Source organism: Sus scrofa, chromosome 9, assembly GCF_054392235.1.
Source record: "Sus scrofa isolate SSC_HxYL_T2T_F1_AM1 chromosome 9, Sscrofa_HxYL_maternal_Yorkshire_Landrace_v2.0, whole genome shotgun sequence".
In the NCBI taxonomy this organism is placed as follows: domain Eukaryota; kingdom Metazoa; phylum Chordata; class Mammalia; order Artiodactyla; family Suidae; genus Sus; species Sus scrofa.
The window spans coordinates 97025207-97048187 of record NC_139391.1 but is presented as its reverse complement, the minus strand read 5'-3'; the positions used below and the strand labels follow the sequence as shown (position 1 = coordinate 97048187).

General features: G+C 41.2%; 1 protein-coding gene and 1 long non-coding RNA gene across 14 annotated transcripts in view; one reads left to right on the top strand and one right to left on the bottom strand.

Annotated features, from left to right (window-relative positions):
- IGF2BP3 (insulin like growth factor 2 mRNA binding protein 3) overlaps positions 1-22981 on the top strand; it is a 167138-nt gene that overhangs the window by 130637 nt on the left and 13520 nt on the right. For all 13 annotated transcript variants that reach the window (XR_014815980.1, XR_002335868.2, XR_014815981.1 and 10 more), the window contains 2 exons: positions 3050-3185; positions 5266-5391. Coding sequence is in view for 8 of the 13 variants with exons in the window: in XM_021063452.2 (XP_020919111.1) it covers positions 3050-3185; positions 5266-5391 (262 nt within the window). In the remaining 5 variants the exon portion in view is untranslated. The remainder of the gene's footprint in view (positions 1-3049; positions 3186-5265; positions 5392-22981) is intronic.
- On the bottom strand, positions 14513-20008 carry LOC146400038 (uncharacterized). Its single transcript, XR_014816003.1, has 2 exons — positions 19259-20008; positions 14513-18399 (listed from the first exon to the last, which is right to left on the bottom strand). It is a non-coding gene; the product is annotated as an uncharacterized LOC146400038 (long non-coding RNA).

The following is a 22981-nucleotide window of genomic DNA, read 5'->3' as shown; positions in this document are numbered from 1 at the left end:
TCTTACTTTCCTTCCCTTCCCTTCCTTCCCTTCCTTTCTTCTCTTCCTTCCTATTCCTTCTTTCCTTTCTTTCTCCTTTTCTCTCCCCTCCCCTTCTCGTCTTGCTTTTTAGGGCCAAATATGTGGCATATAGAAGTTCCTAGGCTAGGGGTCAAATCAGAGCTGCAACTGCCAGCTTATGCCCCAGCTACAGCAACATAGGTTTTGAGCTGCGTCTGTGACCTACACCACCACAGCTCGAGGCAACGCCGGGTCCTTAACCCGCGTCCTTAACCCGCTAAGCAGGCCAGGGATAGAAGCTGCATCCTCATGGATACTAATCAGGCTTGTAACCGCTGAGCCACAACGGAAACTTCTGCTTTCTTCTGAATTAGAAAAATTGCAAACATTCTTTCTAAGCTATAGGTTATACATTAAGCATTTTATAGCTCTTTGAGCCGGCCTGTACCCCCATACAAATAGGCTTCATTTTGCAAACCAGTCTACAGGCTGCTATCTGGTTCTAACTCATATTGAAAGCATTAACTCTTCCCACTAAAGAGGCAGGAAGACTAAATTCTTAACATTCACATTTCCAAGCTGATGTCTTGGTGAAGTTTTCTGGTGTAGACTCCCAAAGTTGGAATACATAACCCAGTGTGTTATCTATTATGCTATAACAGATCATTCCAACACTTGACAGCTGAAGACAAGAGTAAACATTTATGGGTCACAGAGTTTCTGTGGGTCAGGAATTCAGAAGCAGCTTGACTGGTTGGTTTTGTTTTCAGGGTCTCTTGATGTTGCTGACAAGTTGGTGCTGGCTGGTGGAGTGAGGCCTCAGTTCCTCACCTCATGGCTCTCTCCACAGAGCTCTTGGGGTGTCTTCAAGACATGGCAGGCGTTCCCATCGTGGCGCAGTGGTTAACGAATCCAACTAGGAACGATGAGGTTTCGGGTTCGATCTTTGGCCTTGCTTAGTGGGTTAAGGATCTGTCATTGCCACGAGCTGTGGTGTAGGTTGTAGTCACGGCTTGGATCCTGTGTTGCTGTGGTGTAGACCAGAGGCTACAGCTCCGATTAGACTGCTAGCTTGGGAACCTCCGTATGCCTCGGGAATGGCCCAAGAAATGGCAAAAAAAAAAAAAAAAAAAAAAAAAAAAAGACATGACAGCCCTCTTTGCTCAGAAAGGATGATCTACAAAAAGCAGGACAGAAGTGGCCATGTCTTTCATAAACATAACCTCAGAAGTTGCACTCTTGACCATTTTCCTATTATTGATGCAAGTCGGCTCTATTCATCATGGGAGGGGACCCCCTGTCCCTGGGGAGTGGGTGATTTTGGAGGCTGGCCACCACAGCTGTGGTGCATGAATGCTCTGAAATTACATGGAAAGGCTTTTCTTTTCTGAAGGTGACTTTTCTTCGTTTCCTTTAGAATACCCCCAAAAACTGAGGTGGGGAGTTCCTTGGTGATCCTGGTGTCATTGCTGTGGCTTGAGTTCAGTGTCTGACCCTAGAAATTCTGCATGCTGCAGGCACAGCCAAAAAACAAAATTAAATTAAAAAAACAAAAACGAGTGGAGGTGGAAAGAGATTGATGGACTAGTGGAGAATGGTAGAGGAAGACTGGGGCGATATGTTCTTGTAGCAAGGAGTAAGGGGCCAGTAAGGAAGTAGGAACGTCTTGCTTGGTTGGAAAGAAAGGAAAAACCACAAGTGGTAAAAATAACAAGTGATTTTACCCTGTCTTGAACTTTATGCTCAGAAAGGGGAGGTTTTTAAGAGAAAAAAAAAATCTTAAAAACTGTTTTTGGAAGCAGCGAAAACTAATACAAAGTGCTTGGCAAGGGAGAGGGGGGTTGAGCCTGGCAATGAGAAATACACTTCTTGAGATAGTCAAAGACAAACAGTCTTCGCTGTGTAGATTTTTTTTTTTTTTTTAACAAGTTTAGGAAGAAATTAAGGAATAATAGGCCATTGAGCTGGCTCAAGTTTAGCTTCAGGCTTTTTGCCAGTAGTGAGAATGAGAATTCTAACTCGAGGAATATGAGGAAAGCTGTCCCAGGCTTGTATACCCTTTCAGTCTGTGTACTGAATCTTGTGTCCTCTTGCTTTCCCTTTGAGGCTGTTAACTGACTCAGGTTTAGGTGGTCCGAGATGTCATGTCACTGGATTTTAAAGCTTCAACAACATCAAAGTCAAGCAGGGAGCTTCTGAATATTGCTGTCACATTCTAACTTTTTAGTTGTCTAAATATTCATCAAGGGACCATTTAAAAATTTTGGTCAAGGAGTTCCATTGTGGCTCAGTGGGTTAAGAACTCAACTAGTATCCATGAGGATGCAGGTTTGATCTCTGGCCTCATTCACTGGGTTTCAGATCTGGCGTTGCTGTGGCTCCAATTCAGCCCCTAGCTTGAACTTCCATATGCCACAGGTACAGCCCTAAAAAGAAAAAAAAATTTAGTCAAAATGGATCGATTTATATTATTCCCTCCAGCCTATTTCGATCTAAATTCTAAAATTACTGATGGAAAGCAAGTTTAGACATATAAATTCTGGTTTGCCTTTTTGGAATATTTCTGATTCTTTATGCCTTTGGAATATTATATGCTGTTTCTTTGCTTGGTGACCCAGAAAAATGCAATTGCACGAGAATGGCAATTACGCCTCAAATTGGTCAGGGCAGATTGGGTACATACTTATTAAAGGTTATGTTCAGCTGGTTCTTGGTTTCAATGAAACTGTAGATCCCTCCAATCATTTTCTGTACATTTTACCATTAAATGGTGAAAACATTTCAGTTTAAGTGGTCAAGAAGTATACATGGACCTATTTGAACTGTGTACACCCACTGATTTTTATTGGGGGGGCAGTATTTTCTTCTCTCCTGCAGCTTTACAATTCTTGGATTCATGTCTTTTGGGGCTTACGCATTTTTCATCATGTCTAACCACCCCCTTTTACATATTGCCAGCCTCCACAGTCGGGTTTTAATTGCCACCTTGCTGAACTGTTATTAACGGTCTTCCTCCTGTAATTTCTTTCCCCTCTGTTTCAATCCGCAGATTGCAGGAACTGACACTGTACAATCCAGAGCGCACCATTACAGTCAAAGGCAATGTGGAAACATGTGCCAAAGCGGAGGAAGAGATCATGAAGAAAATCAGGGAGTCTTATGAAAATGATATTGCTTCTATGAATGTTAGTTTTAATATAAAGGAAATGTCTTTATTTCGATGAACAGTTAAAAGATATTTTCAGTTGCATTAACACTGGTTTATTTCATGGTGTCATCATTAGGGCTGGTTTCTAATTGTTTTTTAGCATCAGAGCGAGTGCCCTAGGATAGTTGGGAAGACACAGACATTGCCATTAGGCTAGGCTATCTCTGTGATTTTAGCCAACTTGGAGCCTTAGCTTTCTTACCTGTGAGGTAGACTAATACCTACCTAAAAAAGGTTAATATCTCCCATGCAGTGTGAATTTGAGGGAGGTTAGTATTGGAGGAATGTGGGCTTTAGAGGTATGTGAATTGGGTTTGAGTCCCAACTTACCCTTTCTTAGCTGTAGGTCTGTTCTCTTGGATGACTTACTTGGTCTCTAGAGCATCAGTTTCCCCATTTATAAAATGGGGCTTATTAAGATGATAATAGATGCAGTGCATATAAAAGCTGCTATATGAATACAAATTTAAAACTTGGTTGCTCATAAACCTGAGAGATAAAAGAGTTTCAAATAATCTGTGTAGTGCAGGTGAATTAAAGTGAATTGCTGGAGTTCCCATCATGGCACAGTGGTTAACAAACCTGACTAGCATCCATGAGGACATGGGTTCAATCCTTGGCCTTGCTTAGTGGGTTAAGGATCCGGCATTGCTGTGAGCTGTGGTGTAGGTCGCAGATGCGGCTCCGGTCTGACGTTGCTGTGGCTGTGGTGTAGGCCGATTGGACCCCTACCCTGAGAACCTCCACATGCCACAGGTTTGGCCCTAAAATGACATGTAAAAAAATAAAATAAAATAGAATAAAGTGAATCGCTGACATTCCTTAATGGATGGAATGGTGCCGAAAATGTAGCATTTCCAAAGTCCATCTTGAATTTTCAAGTCAAAGATTGATTAGACCTGTCATTTGAAACACTATACCTAACAGAAGGGACATATAAAAATGATACTACCTTTGTGGGAAGAGCCTAGAATGCTAATCATTTTACCCCCACATGACTGCCTGCCCGCCTTCACATAACTGCTCATCCAAATGTTTCAGTCGATTGGTTGTAATTTCAACACCATAGGCCTTGAAAAAGATTCTCTAGTATGCTCAAGCCTGAACCCTGTCATCTCCACCTTACCCTCTCATCCCTTATAAAATTGAATTAAAACAAAATCCCATTTCTGGCCCCTTTGAATTCATGCCAAAGATAGGTTATTTGTAGAAGTGACCTGGGAATGGGACCTGGTTTCCAAAGGGCTTGACTTTGTTTTAGGTCTTTAGGCTCATGACTGCCAAATTTGTGCCCATGGAGTAAAGCTCTCTTAATAGCTGTTTTTGCTATTTGGTTTGCTTTACAATAAACATATCTTGTTTGTTTGCTGCTTCAGTTAACGGAGAATTTTCTGTCTGCTTTTCCTGTGTGCCCAGAGAGTAGAGTCCGTACACGTCTGGGCACTGTGAGCTGGTCGTACAGGAAAGGAAGGCTATGTTCCCTGCTTTGAGAAAACCTCAGATCAAAGAGGAGGCAAACAGCACATGTATTTTAAAATATCAAGAAATATAAACAGGGAGTTCCCGTCGTGGTGCAGTGGTTAACGAATCCGACTAGGAACCATGAGGTTGCGGGTTCAGTCCCTGCCCTTGCTCAGTGGGTTAACGATCCGGCGTTGCCGTGAGCTGTGGTGTAGGTTGCAGACGTGGCTCGGATCCCGCGTTGCTGTGGCTCTGGCGTAGGCTGGTGGCTACAGCTCCGATTCGACCCCTAGCCTGGGAACCTCCATATGCCGCAGGAGCGGCCCAAGAAATAGCAACAACAACAACAACAACAACAACAACAAGACAAAAAATAAAAAGAAAAAAAAAAAAAGAAAAAAGAAATATAAACAGACATAGCGTAATATACTCAGGTATAATCACATGGAATATCTGCTTTGTTGTAAAATTGGAGTCATAAAATGATTTTTTTCTTTATTAGACAAGAGGTCACAATCTGAATATTATTACTTACAAATGCTCACTTACGCTTTATCTTTTAATTGGAAAATGAAGGGACCTTTTTACCATTGCAGCTTCAAGCACATTTAATTCCTGGATTAAATCTGAATGCCTTGGGTCTGTTCCCACCCACTTCAGGGATGCCACCTCCCACCTCAGGGCCCCCTTCAGCTATGACTCCTCCTTACCCACAGTTTGAGGTAAGACAATGTGCCTTGACTTTCTTGATGACTGAGTGGGGTGAAGTCAAAGAGACACCATCAGACTGTCACTCGGAGTAGTGGGGCATGACATGCTAATGGGGAAAAAACCTCACTGTAAGATCTGGTCCCTGTGGGATCTCTCATCAGTTTGGCACCAGCACATGCTTTCCAGTTCTTGTCAATGGGAGCTTCTTATCTTTGTAGAGGAGACACGTGAGTTATTTCTTTTAATGTTTTGGGGTGGTAGGGTTGTCAACATGTGTTTTTGAATGTCAAAAGAAGAGTTTGAGACTTTGAGGAGGTTAGTTATTTTTAAATGTTGAAGGAAAGGATTTTTAAAAGGCTTCCTTCATCTTGAACTTCACCTGAATGAATGTTTACTGCTTTGAAACATCAATAAAGACTAGACACGTTTTCCATTCTGAATGTTTGTATTTATTAAACAGTCAGCTTAGACAGCCGTACCCACAAATCTATTGTGTGTGTATGTTTGTGTGCAAATGTTTAACAGCTTTTATTTGTTTTGTAAGCCGAAGGATTATTGAGAACTAATGTTTATTTTTATATTTGCTTTTTAAGAGTAGCATTTTTTCTAAGGTTAGAAATAGGAGAGAAGCGATATTATGAAAATAAGCAGGGCATAGCAGACACTATACAATTTTGAATTCACAATTCATTTGCATTATCAGTAACAATTGGAGGTAGACAAATACGAAATAAAATTAACATTCTAGGGTCTTTCTTGAATTTTTTTTTTTTAAACATCTCTCCCTTCTGGTTTGTTTTCTTATCATGGAAAGTTTTTGTTTTTTGTTTTTGTTTTTGTTTTTTTGGCTTCTTGCCATTTCGTGGGCCACTCCTGTGGCATATGGAGGTTCCCAGGCTAGGGGTCTAATTGGAGCTGTAGCAACCGGCCTATGTCAGAACCACAGCAACGCCAGATCTGAGCCGTGTCTGTGACCTACACCACAGCTCATGGCAACACTGAATCCTTAACCCACTGAGCAAGGCCAGGGATCTAACCCACAACCTCATGGTTCCTAGTTGGATTCGTGAGCCACGACAGGAACTCCTATCATGGAAAGTTTTGAGTGATACCTCCTTTACCAGTCTAGGGAAATGTCCAGGGGGAAAAGGTGGGGGATTCTGTTTTATCAGTGGCTAGAATTCTATAAAGAACACACATTGCCGAGATTGTTCATATTTTATCCCTGTAAGAATGAGAATTTCCTTTGCCTGTCTCTGAAGCCACCAGGTTGTGAGGTGTGCTTAGCCTTGGTCTGTCTTGCAGCGTGTGCACATATTTCTGCCTTTGCTGTTGGCAATATTTGCATCTTTCCCTGCAGTGCACCTGCACTTCAAACATTTTGGGGCCTAGAAACCATTTAATAAAGCCTATTGATCTAAAGAAAGGCCTCAAAATTTCATATCAAATGTGAATAGATTCATGTTTGCTAAAGCTTTACACCACAGCTAAAGGTGATGTGCGGGGGCTGATGTGTTTGTACCTTGGAGCTAAGGGGGGTGGGGGTGGGAAAGAGCAAAAGCCCTGAGGGAGGATGGGCCAGCCAGTCTGTTAGGGACTCTGTATCACTGAGGGTCAGTCTCCTTTTTCCTTCTGGGTTTCTTTTCTCACTCATACACTGAAGAAACGGAGTTAGATGATTAGCTCTAAGAACTCTTCTTTCAGATCAAATATTTCTAGTTTTTACAGAATACAGTTTTTTTTTTTTTTAAATAAAGTCAAGGTTAGCAGCAACCTGCATTGAATAAATCTGTTGGTGCCATTTTCCCAATAGCATTATATTTAATGAGTTATGTGCATTTTTAAAGACATAATACTATTGCACACTTAAACTACATTTATAGTAGGTTATATGCCCTGGGAAATAAAAAATTTTGTGCGACTCACTTTATTGCCATATTTGCTTTTTTTTATTTTCAGTGCGTACAGTAATTGCCTTTTTATTTAAAAAATGTTTTTTTTTCCCTCTTGGTAATAAAACTGATATGTTTACTATAAGTATTAAAACTATACAAAAATGCTTAAAGGTAAAATTCACCATTAACATTTTAGTATATATTCTTCTAGGCTTTTCTGGGGGGGGGAGGCGAGAGTTTGGAATAGGAGGTATGGGCCCGTTTTTATATGTAGGCTAATTTGAGGTCCAATTTAAATCAATAAATTTGCTTCCTGTATTTGCCTTTAAGCAAACTGAACTCAAAAACCTAGCTGAAAATTAGGAAATCTATTTGGATCTTCCCTAAGAATGAAGCAAAATAATGAAGCCAAAATAGTACTGATATTGATTTAAACTTAAAGAAACACTGGTTAAAGAAATTACTGCTCACAGCAAAAGATGTTCCACCTGGCTTGATGTTTATTTGAAGTACTATAGGCTCCATTTTGTCACATAAATCAAATGTAGACATGTCATTGTTCCCTAAAAATGCTTCAAGTAGAGAGAGAAATAAAATGCTATTCATATTTATTTTTTATAATTATGCTGAAGTTGAAAATGTTTAAAAAATTATTCATGGAGTTCCCGTTGTGGCTTAGTGGCTTAAGAACCCAGCTAGGATCCATGATGACGTGGGTTTGATCCCTGGCTTGGTCAGTGGGTTCAGCATCCTGCATTTCTGTGAGCTGTGGTGTAGGTCGCAGACACAGCTTGGATCCTGAGTTGCTGTGGCTATGGCATAGGCTGGCAGCTTTGACCCCTGGCCTGGGGAACTTCCGTATGCTGCAAATGCCGTAGTTGCTTTAATGTGATAGTGCTGAACCGAACCCACAATGTCTCTGAGGTCTGCCTATATTTAAAAAACTGGATTAGAAAATTCAAGGTTGGCAAGTGTTTGCTGTCAGCATGTGACAGTACTCCTCCATTGCATCTCCAGCTGCTGCTGAGCAGCTTACTGTTCATCAGAAGCTCTCACAGAGAAGCCAGGTTACTTACTAAGATAATGTCTTTATTCCTGATGCCTGTAGGTTAGAAGTAAATCTCTACTTTCACTTTAAATATATATGGCCTGAGGCAAGGAGTGGGTTTTGATGACTAAATGGTTTAAAGACTCTGACTCTGTTTTTATGTACTGCTTCCCCTTTTAGAGTTGTTTCATTTTTCTACTCATGTTTTCTCACTTCTGCTTTGTAACATGAAAGTAGAATTGATGCATCTTGTTGTTCTTGGATAAATCCCTTCCATCTCAGAACTGTGCTGTTCCTCCCCCTAAAACATACTCTTCTTCCTGGAACCTGCCAGGTTGATTTTTCCAATAGAGTCAAAGAGTTCATTCTTTCAACAGACAAAACTCTCTAGTTCCTGCCTCACAGCTGGCTCATGCAGTACTTAATTGGCAAATTTCAAGTTTATAAATGACAGGAAATGTTTTTTTCAGAAATGTTCAAACAGTAGGGAAGAGGCAGTTGGCAGCCAGTGAGCAGAGCAAGGGGTTGAATTGGCATAGCCCACGACACCATCCATAGCTGGCTGGTCTTCGCAGCTGATGGTTGGGTTGGCAGAAGTTAGCTCAAGTGCTGTTGTCTTCATAATTTTGATAGGATCTTTGGAGTCTTCCCAAGTCTCTAGAGCAATAGTGTAATCTTAAAATTGCCAACTTTCTGCTTATGGCAAGAGGCAAGAAAGGTGAACACTTTTCTTAGGTCTTAACCTGGTTTGTGGTATTCTTTAAGAAACAAAATATTTCATGATTTGAAAGGAATTGTTAGATCAGATGACTCAGGAAGTCTTTTCATTCTACTCTTTAGGATATCTTACTGTGGGTGTGGCTCTTTTGTTGGTAAACAATTTCAAAATAACCCATTGCATACATACATTATTTCTAAGAGGACTTGGTTACTTAGTTAAGGGGAGGATTTTTTCTTTTTTCTTTTTTTTGGTCTTTTTAGGGCCAGACCCACGGCATATGGAGGTTCCCAGGCTAGGGGTCCAATTGGAGCTGTAACCTCAGGTCTACACCACAGCCACAGCAACATGGCATCCGAGCTGTGTCTGCGACCTACACCACAGCTCACGGCAACGCCAGATCCTTAACCCACTGAACGAGGCCAGGGATCTAACCCATGTCCTATGGATGCTGGTTGGGTTCACTAACTGCTGAGCCATGAGGGGAGAAAAAAATCCCCCCCACCTTTTTTTTTTTTAAAAGACTTCAGAATTCTGTTCAGGTCATGAAGTTGAATAAACTCAATTCCAGTTCCAATCCAAAATCCATTGAAACAAAAGAAAACAAACAAAACAAAAAACTCCCAGGAGTAGATTTTACAAGCCAAAGGGAAACCCTGGCATTCTGCCTGGTTCCTGAAGGCTAGTGTTGTTGGCTGGCATGCATGTCTCCATGCCTTTGTGATGTCTTAAATTCTGTTCCCCACAAAGTAAATACACTTAACCTCACTGTTTGCTCATTCTTGTATCTCCTCATGATAGAAGATTAGGAATTACTCATTGGCAGACCAGTTATGCAAACTTTCAGTTGAGCAGCTTTGTTCTGTTATTTCAAGCTCTATAGCATAGAGTGTGCCAAGAAGCACAAATGAAGTTTTGCCGATAGGCATCTGGCCGAAATCCATTGAGAAGCAGCTTGTGTCCTGAATACCTTTCACCTCTGAAGCTTTAGGAAGAAGGGTTCAGGGTAATGCAGCTGAGCAAAAACGTAAACGCAAAGAATGTGTAACACGAAAGGGAAATGATGGTGAATTTTTTCAAGCTCATCTCAGAGACTTAAGTTCACAGGTAAAAGAGTCCATAACCCATTGTTCTGGCTTCTTAGTCTTTTTTTTTTTTTTTTTTAACTTTTTCTAAAAAAAATTTTTTTAATGATGTTAATTTTTTCCATTATAGTTGATTTACAGTGTTCTGTCAATTTCTACTATCCAGCAAAGTGATGAAGTCATACAAACATACTCTTTTTCTGACATTATCCTCCATCATGTTCCATCACAAGTGACTAGATACAGTTTCCTGTGCTACACAGCAGGATCTCATTGCTTATCTACTCCAAATGCAATAGTTTGAATCTATTAACCCAGACTCCCAGTCCATCCCTCCCCTTCCCCCTTAGTAACTGCAGGTCTGTTCTCCAAATCTATGCCTTTCTTTTCTGTGGAAATGTTCACTCGTGCTGTGTATTAGATTCCACATATAAGTGATGTATGGTATTTGTCTTTCTCTTTCTGACAGACTTCACTTAGCATGAGAGTCTCTAGTTCCATCCATGTTCTCGCAAATGGCATTATTTTGTTCTTTTGTATGGCTGAGTAGCATTCCCTTGTGAATATATACCACATCTTCTTAATCCATTCATCTGTCGATGGACATTTAGGTTGTTTCCATGTCTTGGCTATTGTGAATAGCGCTGCAATGAACATATGGGTGCATGTGTCTTTTTCAAGAAAGGTTTTGTCCGGATATATGCCCAAGAGTGGGATTGCTGGATCATATGGTAGTTCTGTATTTAGTTTTCTGAGGTACCTCTGTAGTGTTTTCCATAGTGGTTGTCCCATTTATATTCCCACCAACAGCGTAGGAGGGAACCCTTTTCTCCACACCCTCTCCAGCATTTTTTATTTGTGGACTTATTAATTAATGATGGCCATTCTGACTGGTATGAGGTGGTTCCTCATTAGTAATTTTGATTTGTATTTCTCTAATAATTAGTGATGTTGAGCATTTTTTCATGTGCTTGTTGCCATCTGTATATCTCCTTTGGAGAAATGTCTTTTCAGGTTTTGTGCCCATTTTTCAAATGGCTTGTTGGTTTTTTTGCTGTTGAACTGTAAAAACTGTATATTTTAGAGATTAAGCCCTTTCAGTTTCATCATTTGAAACTGTTTTCTCCCATTCTGTATGTTGTCTTTTTGGGTTTTTTGTTGTTGTTTTTTTATGGTTTCCTTCACTGTGCAAAAGCTTGTCAGTTTGATTAGGTCCCATTGGTTTATTTTTGCTTTTATTTCTGTTGCCTTGGGAAACTGACCTGAGAAAACATGTGTAAGGTTGATGTCAGAGAATGTTTTGCCTATGTTCTCTTCTAGGAGTCTGACAGAGTCTTGTCTTACGTTTAAGTCTTTAAGCCATTTTGTGAGTTTATTTTTTGCATGGTGTGAGGGTGTGTTCAGTTTCATTGATTTACATGTGGCTGTCTAGTTTTCCCAGCACCACTTGAAGAGACTGTGTTTTTCCCATTTTATATTCTTGCCTCCTTTGTCAAAGATTAATTGACTGTAGGTGTCTGGGTTTATTTCTGGCTTCTCAGTTCTCTTCCATTGGTCTGTATGTCTGTTCGGGCAACAGTACCACACTGTCTTGATTACTTTGGCTTTGTAATATTGTATGAAGTCTGGGAAAGTTATGCTTCCTGCTTGGTATTTGTTCCTGAGGATTGCTTTGGTAATTCTGGGTCTTTAATGGTTCCACGTAAATTTTTTGATTGTTTGTTGTAGTTCTGTGAAAAATGTCATGGGTAATTTGATAGGGATTGCATTGAATCTGTAGATTGTTTTGGGTAGTATGGTCATTTTTATGATAATTGATTTTTCCAGCCCATGAGAATGGAATATCTGTAAATTAAAGAGGATTTGCATTTCCTTGATTTATGTTTTGGTTAATGTTTTATAGTTCTCAGCATATATCTCTTTCATGCCCTTAATTGGTTTATTCCTGGGTATTTAATTTTTTGAGGTGTAATTTCAAAAGATTTTATTTCCTTTTTTTTTGGGGGGGGTCTTTTCTGGGGCCACACCTGCAGCCTATGGAGGTTCCCAGGCTAGGGGTCCAATTGGAGCTGTAGCTGCCGGCCTATGCCAGAGCCACAGCAATGCCAGATCTGAGCCATGTCTGAGACCTACACCAGAGCTCATTACAATGCCGGATCTTTATTCCACTGAGCGAGGCCAGGGATTGAACCCACAACCTTATGGTTCCTAGTCAGATTTGTTTTTTTGTTTTGTTTGTTTGTTTGTTTGTTTGTTTTTTGGCTTTTTCCCTTTTCTAGGGCTACACTTGTGGCATATGGAGGTTCCCAGGCTAGGGATGTAATCTTAGTTACAGCTGCCAGCCTAAACCACAGCCACAGCAACACCAGTTCAGAGCCTCGTTTGAGACCTACACCACAACTCACGGCGATGGCAGATCCTTAACCCTCTGAGTGAGGCCAGGGATCGAACCTGCAACCTCATGGTTCCTAGTTGGATTCGTTTCCACTGCACCACGATGGGAACTCTTCTAGTTGGATTTGTTAACTCCTGAGCCACAATGGGAACTCCTGTATTCCTTTTCTAATACTTCGTTGTTCATGTACAGAAATGCAACTGATTTCTGAATGCTGTTCTTTTATCCTGCTGTGTTGCTGAATCTGTTGATCAGTTTGAGCAGTTTTTGTGTGGATTCCTTAGGGTTTTTTATATATAGTATCACATCATCTGCACAGAGTGACAGTTTTATCTCTTCTCTTCCAATTTGGATACCTTTTATTTCTTTTATCTGATTGTTGTGGCTAGGACTTCCAATACTGTGTTGAATAAAAATGGTGAGAGTAGGCAACCTTGTCTTGATCCAGATTTTCAGTGGGAAGGCCATCAGCTTTTCTCCTTTGGGTATTATATTTGCTGTGGGTTTGTTATAAATGGCTTTTATTATGTCAAGGTATGTTCCATCTATACCCACTTTGGTAAGATTTTATGTCATGAATGGATGTCAGACTTTGTCAAATGCTTTTTCTGCATCTATTGTGATCATATGTGGTTTTTGACTATCCTTTTGTTAATGTGGTATGTGATATTGATTGATTTACATATTTTGAATCATCCTTGTGAACCTGGGATGAATTCCACCTGGTCGTGGTATATGATCTTTCTTATATGTTGTTGGATTCGGTTGGCTAAAATTTTGTTGAGATTTTTTGTGTCTATATTCATCAGAGATATTGGCCTATAATTTTCTTTTTTGGTGGTATCTTTGATTTGGTGCTACGGTGATGGTGGCATCATAGAATGGTTTTGGGGAGTGTTCCTTCTTCAGCCTTTTGGAAAAGTTTAAGAAGAATGGGTATAAGTTCTTCTTTGTATGTTTGGTAGAATTCACCTGTGAAGCCATCTGGTCCTGGACTTTTGTTTGTAGGGAATGTTTTTATTACTCAATTTCATTTCTCGTGATTGGTGTGTTCAGTTGATCTATTTCTTCTTGATTCAGTTTTGATGGGATGTAAGTCTCTAGAAAGTTGTCAATTTCTTCTAGGTTGTCAAATTTGTTGGCATATAATTGTTCATAGTATTCTCTTAGGTTTTTCTGTATTTCTGCAATATTTGTTGAGATGTCTCCTTTTTCATTTCTTATTTTTTTATTGGTTTTTTTTTCTCTCTCCTCTTCTTGGTGAGTCTAGCCAGAGATTTGCCAATTTTGCTGACGCTTTCAAAGAACAAGCTCTTGGTTTTTTTGATTTTTTTTTTCTATTGTTTCTTGATTTTCTGTTTTATTGATTTCCTCTCTGATCTTTATGATTTCCTTCCTTCTGCTGACTTTAGATTTTGTTTGTTCTTTTTCTCATTCATTTAGGTGGGTTAAGTTGTCAATTTGAGATCTTCTTTTTTGAGGAAAGCCTGTATCGCTATGAATTGTATTCCCATCAGTTTCTCCTTTTAAGTCTGTTAGTATTTGTTGTAGGTAGCTGGGTGCTCCTACAATAGGGGCTTATATATTGACGATTGTAATACCCTCTTCTTGAATGGACCCTTTTATCATTAAATGGCATTATTCTTTGTCTTTCTTTATAACCTTTGTTTTAAAGTCTATTTTGTCTGATAGGAGTATTACAACTCTTGCTTTTCTGTCTTTTCCATTGGCATGAAATATCTTTTTCCATCCCCTGACTTTCAGTTTATATGTGTACTTTGCCCTAAGGTGGGTCTCCTGTATACAGCATGTTGCAGGCTCTTGCTTTTTTATCCAATCTGCCACTCTGTGTCTTTTGATTGGAGCATTCAGTCCATTGACATTTAAGGTATTTATTGATAAATATGTATTTATCACCATTTAAAACCTTGTATTCTGGTTGATTCTATGTTTCTCCTTTGTTCCTTTCTTTTTTTGGTTGAATGATTTCATTTTATTTTATGCTTGTATCCTTTTCTTTTTAGTTTTTGTGAATGTAATGTTGGGTTTTATTTGTGGTTGCCCTTTTTTTCAAGTATGTTAACCCCTTCCTATATCTGTTTGTTTTAGCCTGATGGTCATGTAGGCTCAAACACATTATAAAAAAAAAAAGTCTAGATTTTCTTACTTTCCTTTCCCACATTCTGTGATTTTGAAGTCCTTTTTTAACATCTTCATGTTTGTTCTTTTGCTGTTCCTTGTGTTTATCATCACTTTTACAATAGGTTGGGTTTTGTTTTGTTTTTTTAATCTTTTTAGGGATGCACCTGTGGCATATGGAGGTTTCCAGGCTAGAGGTCAAATCGGAGCTGTAGCCTCTGGCCTGCACCACAGCCACAGCAACGCAGGATCTGAGCTGTGTCTGCGACCTACAGCACAGCTCACAGCAATACCGGATCCTTAACCCACTGAGCGAGCCCAGGGATTGAACCTGAATCCTCCTGGATGCTAATAAGATTCATTTCTGCTGAGCTACAATGGCAACTCCCTACAGTAGCATTTTTTTGTTGTTTAAATTGTTTTGTTTTAGATCTGGTATACTGGCTTATTTAAGTGATTGCTTTCCAATTGTGATTTCCTCCATCCTATTTCTTCTTACTTCTTTTTTATTTAGAGAAGCCCTTTCAGTATTTCTTATAATAGGGGTTTAGTATTGCTATAATTTTTAGTTTTTGTTTGTTGGAGAAATTCTTTAATCCGCCTTCTATTTTAAATAATATTCTTGCTGGGTAGAGTATTTTAGGCTGCATATTTTTGTCCTTTTAGAACTTTAAATATATCTTGCCACTCTCTTCTGGCCTCTGGTTTCTGTAGAGAAATCAGTTGATAACCTTAGCGGGGGGGTGCCCTTATAATCAACACTTTGTGTTTCTCTTGCTGCATTTAGAATCCTTTTAACTTTTGCCATTTTTGTTATAGTAAGTCTTGGTGTGGGCCTGTTTGGGTTCAACTTGTTTGGGGCCCTCTGTGCTTCCTGCATCCTGATACCCATTTCCTTTAGATTTGGAAAGTTTTCAGCCACATCTTCAGATATATTTTCAATCCCCTTTCCTCTTTCTTCTCCTTCTGGTAAACCTATTCTGCATAGATTGCCCTGCTTTATATTATCCCATAGACCTTTTGCATTGCTTTCATGTTTTTCATTTGGTTTTCTGTCTGCCATCCTGATTGGGTGATTTCCATTATTCTATCTTCCAAGTCACTAATTTCGTTCCTCTGCATTATTCATTCTACTCTTTAGTGCCTTTAATTCAGCTTGTGTTTCTGAAAATTAATTTTCTTATATTTTTTTGGCTCCTCCTTATATTTTCCAGTTCCTTTCTAAAGTAATTTGCATTACTGTTTATATCTGCTCTGAATTCCTTCATATTCACCCTTAATTCCTTCAGTGTTTTCACTGTCTCCTTTTTGAACTCAGTGTCTATTAGACTGCAGAAGTCTATTTCACTCTTTGCTGCTTCAGGTGAATTCTTCTCTTCTTTTAAGTGGGAATGTTCTTGAGCTTCTTCATTTCCCTTAAGTTTTTCACTTTCTCTGTGTTTAAGGAAACCAACTACTGAAGTCTTGGAGGACTATTTCTATGCAAGAGCACCCCTTTGCATTTTGTGGGGTGTTACTGTTTATTTTCGGCATGGGAGTTTGGATATTTGCTGTCTCTTTCTTTGGTGTGAGCAGGCTGTAATCCCCTTCATAGGGTACTGAGTGTGTTTCCAGGAAGAAGGAGGCAATGGGCAGGGCGAGTAGTCAGTGCCTGGTTGCTAGGCTCTTGACAGTAGCAAGGACTTGCAGGAGAGTGGTGCAGGCTGCTCCTAGTTGCAGGGCCCTGGGAAGTGATAATGAGCCTCAGGCAGATTTAGACTGCAGAACATTTGGCAGTGGCAGGGTGTGTGAGTCCCCAGGGGGAGTGAGAGCAACAATGGGTGCTCTTCGGTTACATTGCCCTCTGAAGTGATTGGGGCCACAAGTGGTACCTGTTCACAGATCCCGAATGGTGGCAGGCCATGCCCACCTCTGGCATCAGATAACCGCAGTGGTTTTCCCCCACCACCTGTAGACCATGCAAGAAGGACCCCGTCCTGCTTAGACCACGAAGGAGTTGCTGCACAGGCTGCTTCTAGTTGCAGGGCCCTGGGAAGTGACAGTGATCAGGTATGTGTGGGTGCTGCCTGGAGCGTTTGGCAGTGGCAGCAGCTCAGTGGGTGTGTTCCCAGGAGAGAGAGCGCGGCAGCAGGTGGTGCTCTGTTGCAGTGCCCTCTTTTTCACCAACCTCTGAAGTGACTGGGGCCGCAGGTGGAGCCTGTTCACAGACCCCTAATGGTGGCATACCACGCCTCCATCTGGTTTCTGAGATGACCATCCCTGCCACCTGTAGATTGCACAGGAGGTGCCGTGACATGCTTAGCCACCCCACTGCTCTTAGCCCACACAAGTGGTGCCCGGCCACCTGTAGCCCACACAATAGGTGCCTGGTCTCCCATAGCCCAAGCAAATGGCCTCTTGCCAACCATAGCCTGCACTAGTGGCACTCTGCCCTTTGAGAGCCCACACATGCGCAGGGAGATTCATATGGAGGTCTGCCCTCCCCCTCTCCAACAGTGGTCCCTTGCTTCTCCTGTGGGCCCAGACCTCTTCCCGGGGTTCCTGTGGCTGTGGTGTTCTGCTCCCTAGCCCCTCAGGCTGTCTCCACACAGCCAACCATAGTGCTCTCCCTGGAATTGACCACCAGAGCCTGAGTCTCAGAGCCCAGCCCCCGTCCAAGTATCTGGGGCGGTGGTGCAGATGATCTGTGCAGCTCTCACTCTGCTTTGTCCTCAGTCCAGCTGCTGTGTTTTTCTTGGCTAATTGGAGGTCCCTCTGTTTCTCCCCTTTGGTTAGGTGGCTTCTCAGGGTGGGTTCCTTTCCTCTTTCACAGCTCCCTCTCAGGAGTGCTAGCCCCATCCTGATTCCTTCTCTCTCTCTCTCTCTCTCTTTTTTTTTTCTTGTACTCAGTTATGTGGAGGGTTTCTTGTTTTCTTGCCCTTTTTGGAGGTTTAGTTTCTTCTGCCAGCCTTCAGTAGATGTTCTGTGCAAATTGCTGTAGATGTATTTTTTTGATGTGTTTATGGGAAAACGTGAGCGCCACATCTTACTCCTCCACCGTCTTGATCCTGCTCCTCTGGCTTCTTAGCCTTACAAGTAAAAATTACCTGTTTATCTGGGTGTCCAAAACCTAGAGACATGGCTTACTGTGCAGAATGCCATATAAGAAGGGCACGGTTTAATGACTCTCCAGTAGACAGGATGTTTAAGCAGTGCCTTCTATTCCCAGTTACTTGAAAAGTAATTTGTGGTCAGCGATATAATTGGTGGATATGGAACTGGAACAAAAGGAATTGGACAGTGTTCAGAAATGTCTTTATCAAGCTTCAGACATCTGATGAGTCAGCTTTTCATTCAGGTGCCATTGCCCAGAGTACACACGTGCCCTTCAGCCCTGGTCTCCACCTGTTGGTATGCTCCCTTTGCTTTCCTCTAGCACCGCCTGTTAGATTTCTCTTGCTTCTGTTTTCATCCCAGTAAGGGCCATTTTTCTGTCTGCATACTGATGCTTTCTTCATGTCTTTGCCCCTTCTTTCTATTACACTTTGGTCCTTTTAGCTCTTCTCTGCTCACCATTCCTTTTCCAAAGCTTCAACTGGTAGATTTATTCTTAATCTCCATATTGGATGTATTACCGGCTACTCCACTCCCACCTTCCCAAAATCAGTGAAAGAAAAAAAAAGCATCTATAGCCTGTCACCCATCACTGTATAAGAAAGATGGTTTTGGAGTTCCCGTTGTGGCGCAGTGGTTAACGAACCTGACTAGGAACCATGAGGTTGCGGGTTTGATCCCTGGCCTTGCTCAGTGGGTTAACGATCCAGTGTTGCCGTGAGCTGTGGTGTAGGTCGCAGACTCGGCTCGGATCCCGAGTTGCTGTGGCTCTGGTGTAGGCTGGTGGCTACAGCTCCGACTGGATCCCTAGCCTGGGAACCTCCATATGCCACGGGAAGCGGCCCTAGAAAAGGCAAAAAGACCGAAAAAAAAAGAAAAGAAAAGAAAAGAAAGATGGTTTTGCTTTTGTACAGCCTTTTTTTTTTTTTTTTTTTTTTTTTCTTCCCATTTTTGGCCGCCCTGCAGCATATGGAGATCCCAGGCCAGGGATGAGCTCTAAGCTGCAGTTGCAACCCAAGCCATAGCTGCAGATCCTTAACCCACTGTCCCCGGCCAGGGATCAAACCTATGACCCAGTGCTCCCAAGATGCCGATGATCCTGTTGTTTCATATCAGGAACTCCTGTACAGCTTTTGAGATTACAGCAGTTCCTGCCCATGAGCTTTTCTTGCAGCAGTGGTCTTCAGTATCTTCTAGGCTGAGATAAACGTTCAGGCTATGTTTGCGAGGTTCTTGGACTTGCGCTCTGACAATGACAGCTGTTACATTAGGCCCCTGAGGACAATCAGAAGTTGCTTTTCTGGGATCAGTACCCAGAAGAGTAATTTTTTCGTTTTTGTTTTTTTTTTTTTTTTCTTTTTCTTTTTAAGGCCACACCCTTGGCATATGGAGGTTCCCAGGCTAGGGGTCGAATTGGAGCTACAGCTGCCAGCCTACGCCACAGCCACAGCAACACAGGATCCAAACCATGTCTGTGACCTACTGAGCGAGGCCAGGGATCAGACCCACAACCTTGTGGTTCCTAGTCTGATTCGTTTCTGCTGCGCCACAATAGAAACTCCAAAAGTAGTTTTTACTAAGCAACATGAATAGTTTTTCTTTTACAAATATGGTAAATCATGCAAGTAATTTTTTTTCTTCTTTAATTTGCTTCTAGGAAGCTTGGGTTCAAAGTGTTTTTTTTGTTTGTTTGTTTGTTTGTTTTTTCTTTTTGGGGCTGCACCCATGGCAAATGGAGGTTCCCAGGCTAAGGGTCAAATTGGAGCTGTAGCCACTGGCCTATACCACAGCCACAGCAACACCAGATCCTTAACCCAGTGAGGAAGGCCAGGGGTCAAACCTGTGTCCTCATGGATGCTAGTCAGATTCATTTCTGCTGAGCCATGATGGGAACTCCAAGCCAAATTTGTATAATAACAGCATTTCTGGTTTCATCCTATCTTTTCTGTTGAGGTTCCTGTGCCCTTATATCTTCACCTCTGTCTTATCTTTTGAGATTTTGTGTATTTTGTAAGCAGCATAAAATCTTTCTGGAACAAGGCCCAGAAAGCAAATAATTACACAGTCATGGCAAAATATGATGGGGTAGACCTGGCCGAGTACACATTGGGTTTGGTGTGATGATTAGAAGTCTTTATCACTGCCAGACACCCCACCCCTACCCTCTCAAAGAAAAGTAAATTATTCAGAAGAACATGATGTGGATGTTTTCACTGAGATGAAATAGTTAGATCCTACCTTTACTTAAAAAAAAATGGTTAAGATTAACATACCAATTTTAATATAAGGACCAGAGCGACAAAATAAATTGATGTTAACACTGAATACAGTTTATGACATTATAATGTCAGCATTAATTGATTTCTATCCAGTTATTAAAATAAGAATGGCCTTAAAGTTTCCCTTTGGAATAAATGGTATATGGTAGTTACATAATACCCTGGCAGGCTGTGAGGTATGGTGCTGTCCAAAGACAGACTTTGTTCTTAGGACCTGGAGGTACTAAAGAATGAGCTAATTTTATTTGGTGTTCTTCACTGATGCATAGCAATAGAAGTTGACTTGGACTAGCTGTGCAAGGCAGGTCCCTACCACAAGTCTCCACAGTCAAGAGTTTAGTGGGAAGGCAAAAGCTCCACTGGTATGTGTGTTCCAAGAAGGCTTATAGAGCCACAAGAGGACCTCGTTAGACTGATGACTGTATTAAGACCTGCAGTGTGGCGCCCAGGTAAACAGGCAATTCCAAGCCATAAAGAATATAGTACGTACATCTATTTCTGTACATGCTGAAGAAACAAAATCACATGAAGAGAGAAAAATTATAAGTTTTTTCGCCAAGAATATTTTCTGGAGTTGAATTTTAGGTTTACGGGTAGAGGAAACATGGTGGGGAGGTTACCGATAAAGGAAGAAATGCAGAAGAACGGAGTTCACGAGTTGTGGGGTCTAGAATCACACATGGCTTTATTTTTTTGTGAGTATGAATGGCATCTTTGAACCAAAATGATTTCCCCCATCTTTTACACATTTATTGCCCATAAGGTGCATTTATTAGCATGAGCATTTGGAAGTTTCAGCCACTTTATTTATTTTTGTTTGTTTTTTGCTTTTTAGGGCTGCACCTGGAGCATATGGAGATTCCCGGGCTAGGGGTCAAGTTGGAGCTACAGCTTCCCTACACCAGAGCCACAGCAACATCAGATCCGAGCCATGTCTGCAACCTACACCACAGCTCCTGGCAGAGCTGAATGCTTAACCGAGAGGGGCCAGTGCTCGAACCCGAAACCTCACGGTTCCTAGTCAGTTTCGTTTCCGCTGTGCCACAGCGGGAACTCCTCAGCCAGTTTTAAATGTTTATGCTCTGACCCAGCATTTTTATTTATTTATTTATTTTTTTGTCTTTTTGCTATTTCTTTGGGCCGCTCCTGTGGCATATGGAGGTTCCCAGGCTAGGGGTCGAATTGGAGCTGTAGCCACTGGCCTACGCCAGAGCCACAGCAACGCGGGATCCGAGCCGCGTCTGCAACCTACACCACAGCTCACGGCAACGCCGGATCGTTAACCCACTGAGCTAGGGCAGGGACCGAACCTGCAACCTCATTGTTCCTAGTCGGATTCGTTAACCACTGCGCCACGACGGGAACTGCCCAGCATTTTTAATATATAAAACCTTAGAGTTATTTGTATGAGGGCACAAGATTTATGTTTAAAGATTTGACTGCAGTGTGAGACAAAATCAGTGAAAAATTGGAAACCAAACTTTGTAAAGGTCTTTGAAATAGCATCCTTAGATACAGCAAAATAACTATCAGGGAAAGATGAAGGAATTGGGTATATTTGGGGGAGGGTAACTTTTCTGTGATGTGGTTATTTTATTCTCATAGTGGAGACAAACGTTTTAAACTCCTGAGTTTCAGATAAGAGTGTCTTATATGTGCTTAAGATGGATGTGTGCAGATGAGACAACAAACTTGTTGCTTTCTTTTCTTTATCCTAGTAGAGAGTCTATGTGTGTGTGTGTTAGATTCGTTAAACTCATGGTGGGGGGGTTTGGTAAATTTAAAAAATAAAAGTATAATTGGCAAGGAACATTTCAGGTGATTCAATATTTGTATATACTCTAAATTGGTCACCACAGTAAGAATAGGTAACATCCATGACTACCTATAGTTAAAAAACTCTGCTGGTGATCTTAGCAACTTTCAAATATGCAGTATAGTATTAACTGTAGTTACCATGCTGGATATCACACCACCAGAACTTATTTGTACATTTTGCCCTTCTTTACATCATTCTTAATCTGCAGTTATCCTTTTCTTCAAAATAAACAGTTTAATGGACTCTTATCTCTGATGCCCCTTTTCAGCCTGCTGATGATTAAAGGCTTCAGCTTTTGTCACCTACACATAAACTTTTTTCATGCTCTGAGCCAGCATTTTTATTATTTAAAATCTTAGAAGTATTTGTACAAGGGCACAAGATTTATGTTTAAAGATTTGACTCAGAGGCAGTGGAGAGACGAGTGATAGGACTGGGAAGGCAGCACCTCTTTGCAAATTCTACTAGGCATCTTTCTTAAGAGTCATTTCTGCAGCTCTATGTATATTGCAAAGCACATTCTGGGGGTTTCTGTGAACATAGCTTAGGAGATAGACCAGTCCAGGTTTGAATCTTGACTCCAACACCAGTCAGTAAATGTGCAAGTGACTTCATCTCTCTGGCTTGCTTTTCTTATCATTAAAATGGAAATGTTAGTTTCTATTACTTGGATCAGTTGTGAAGTGTAAATGCTCAATCCCCCACGTAGATAAAACTCACAATCTCAGAGTTCCCATCATGGCGCAGTGGAAACAAATCCAACTAGGAACCATGAAGTTGTGGGTTTGATCCCTGGCCTTGCTTAAGAATCCAGCATTGCTCTGAGCTGTGGTATAGGTCATGGACGCAGCTCGGATCCCGCATTGCTGTGGCTGTGGTGTAGGCTGGCTGCTATAGCTTCAATTAGACCCCTAGCCTGGGAACCTCCCTATGCTGCATGTGTGGCCCTAAAAAGCAAAACAAAACAAAACAAAAAAACCTCAACAATCTCTCATCACACAGGATTGCTATATCCATCTGCTTCGATCATAGCTACTACCTTCCTCTTAAATCTGCATTTTTACCTCAACATGCTTTTTTTTTTTTTTTGTCTTTTTGCCATTTCTAGGGCCGCTCCCACGGCATATGGA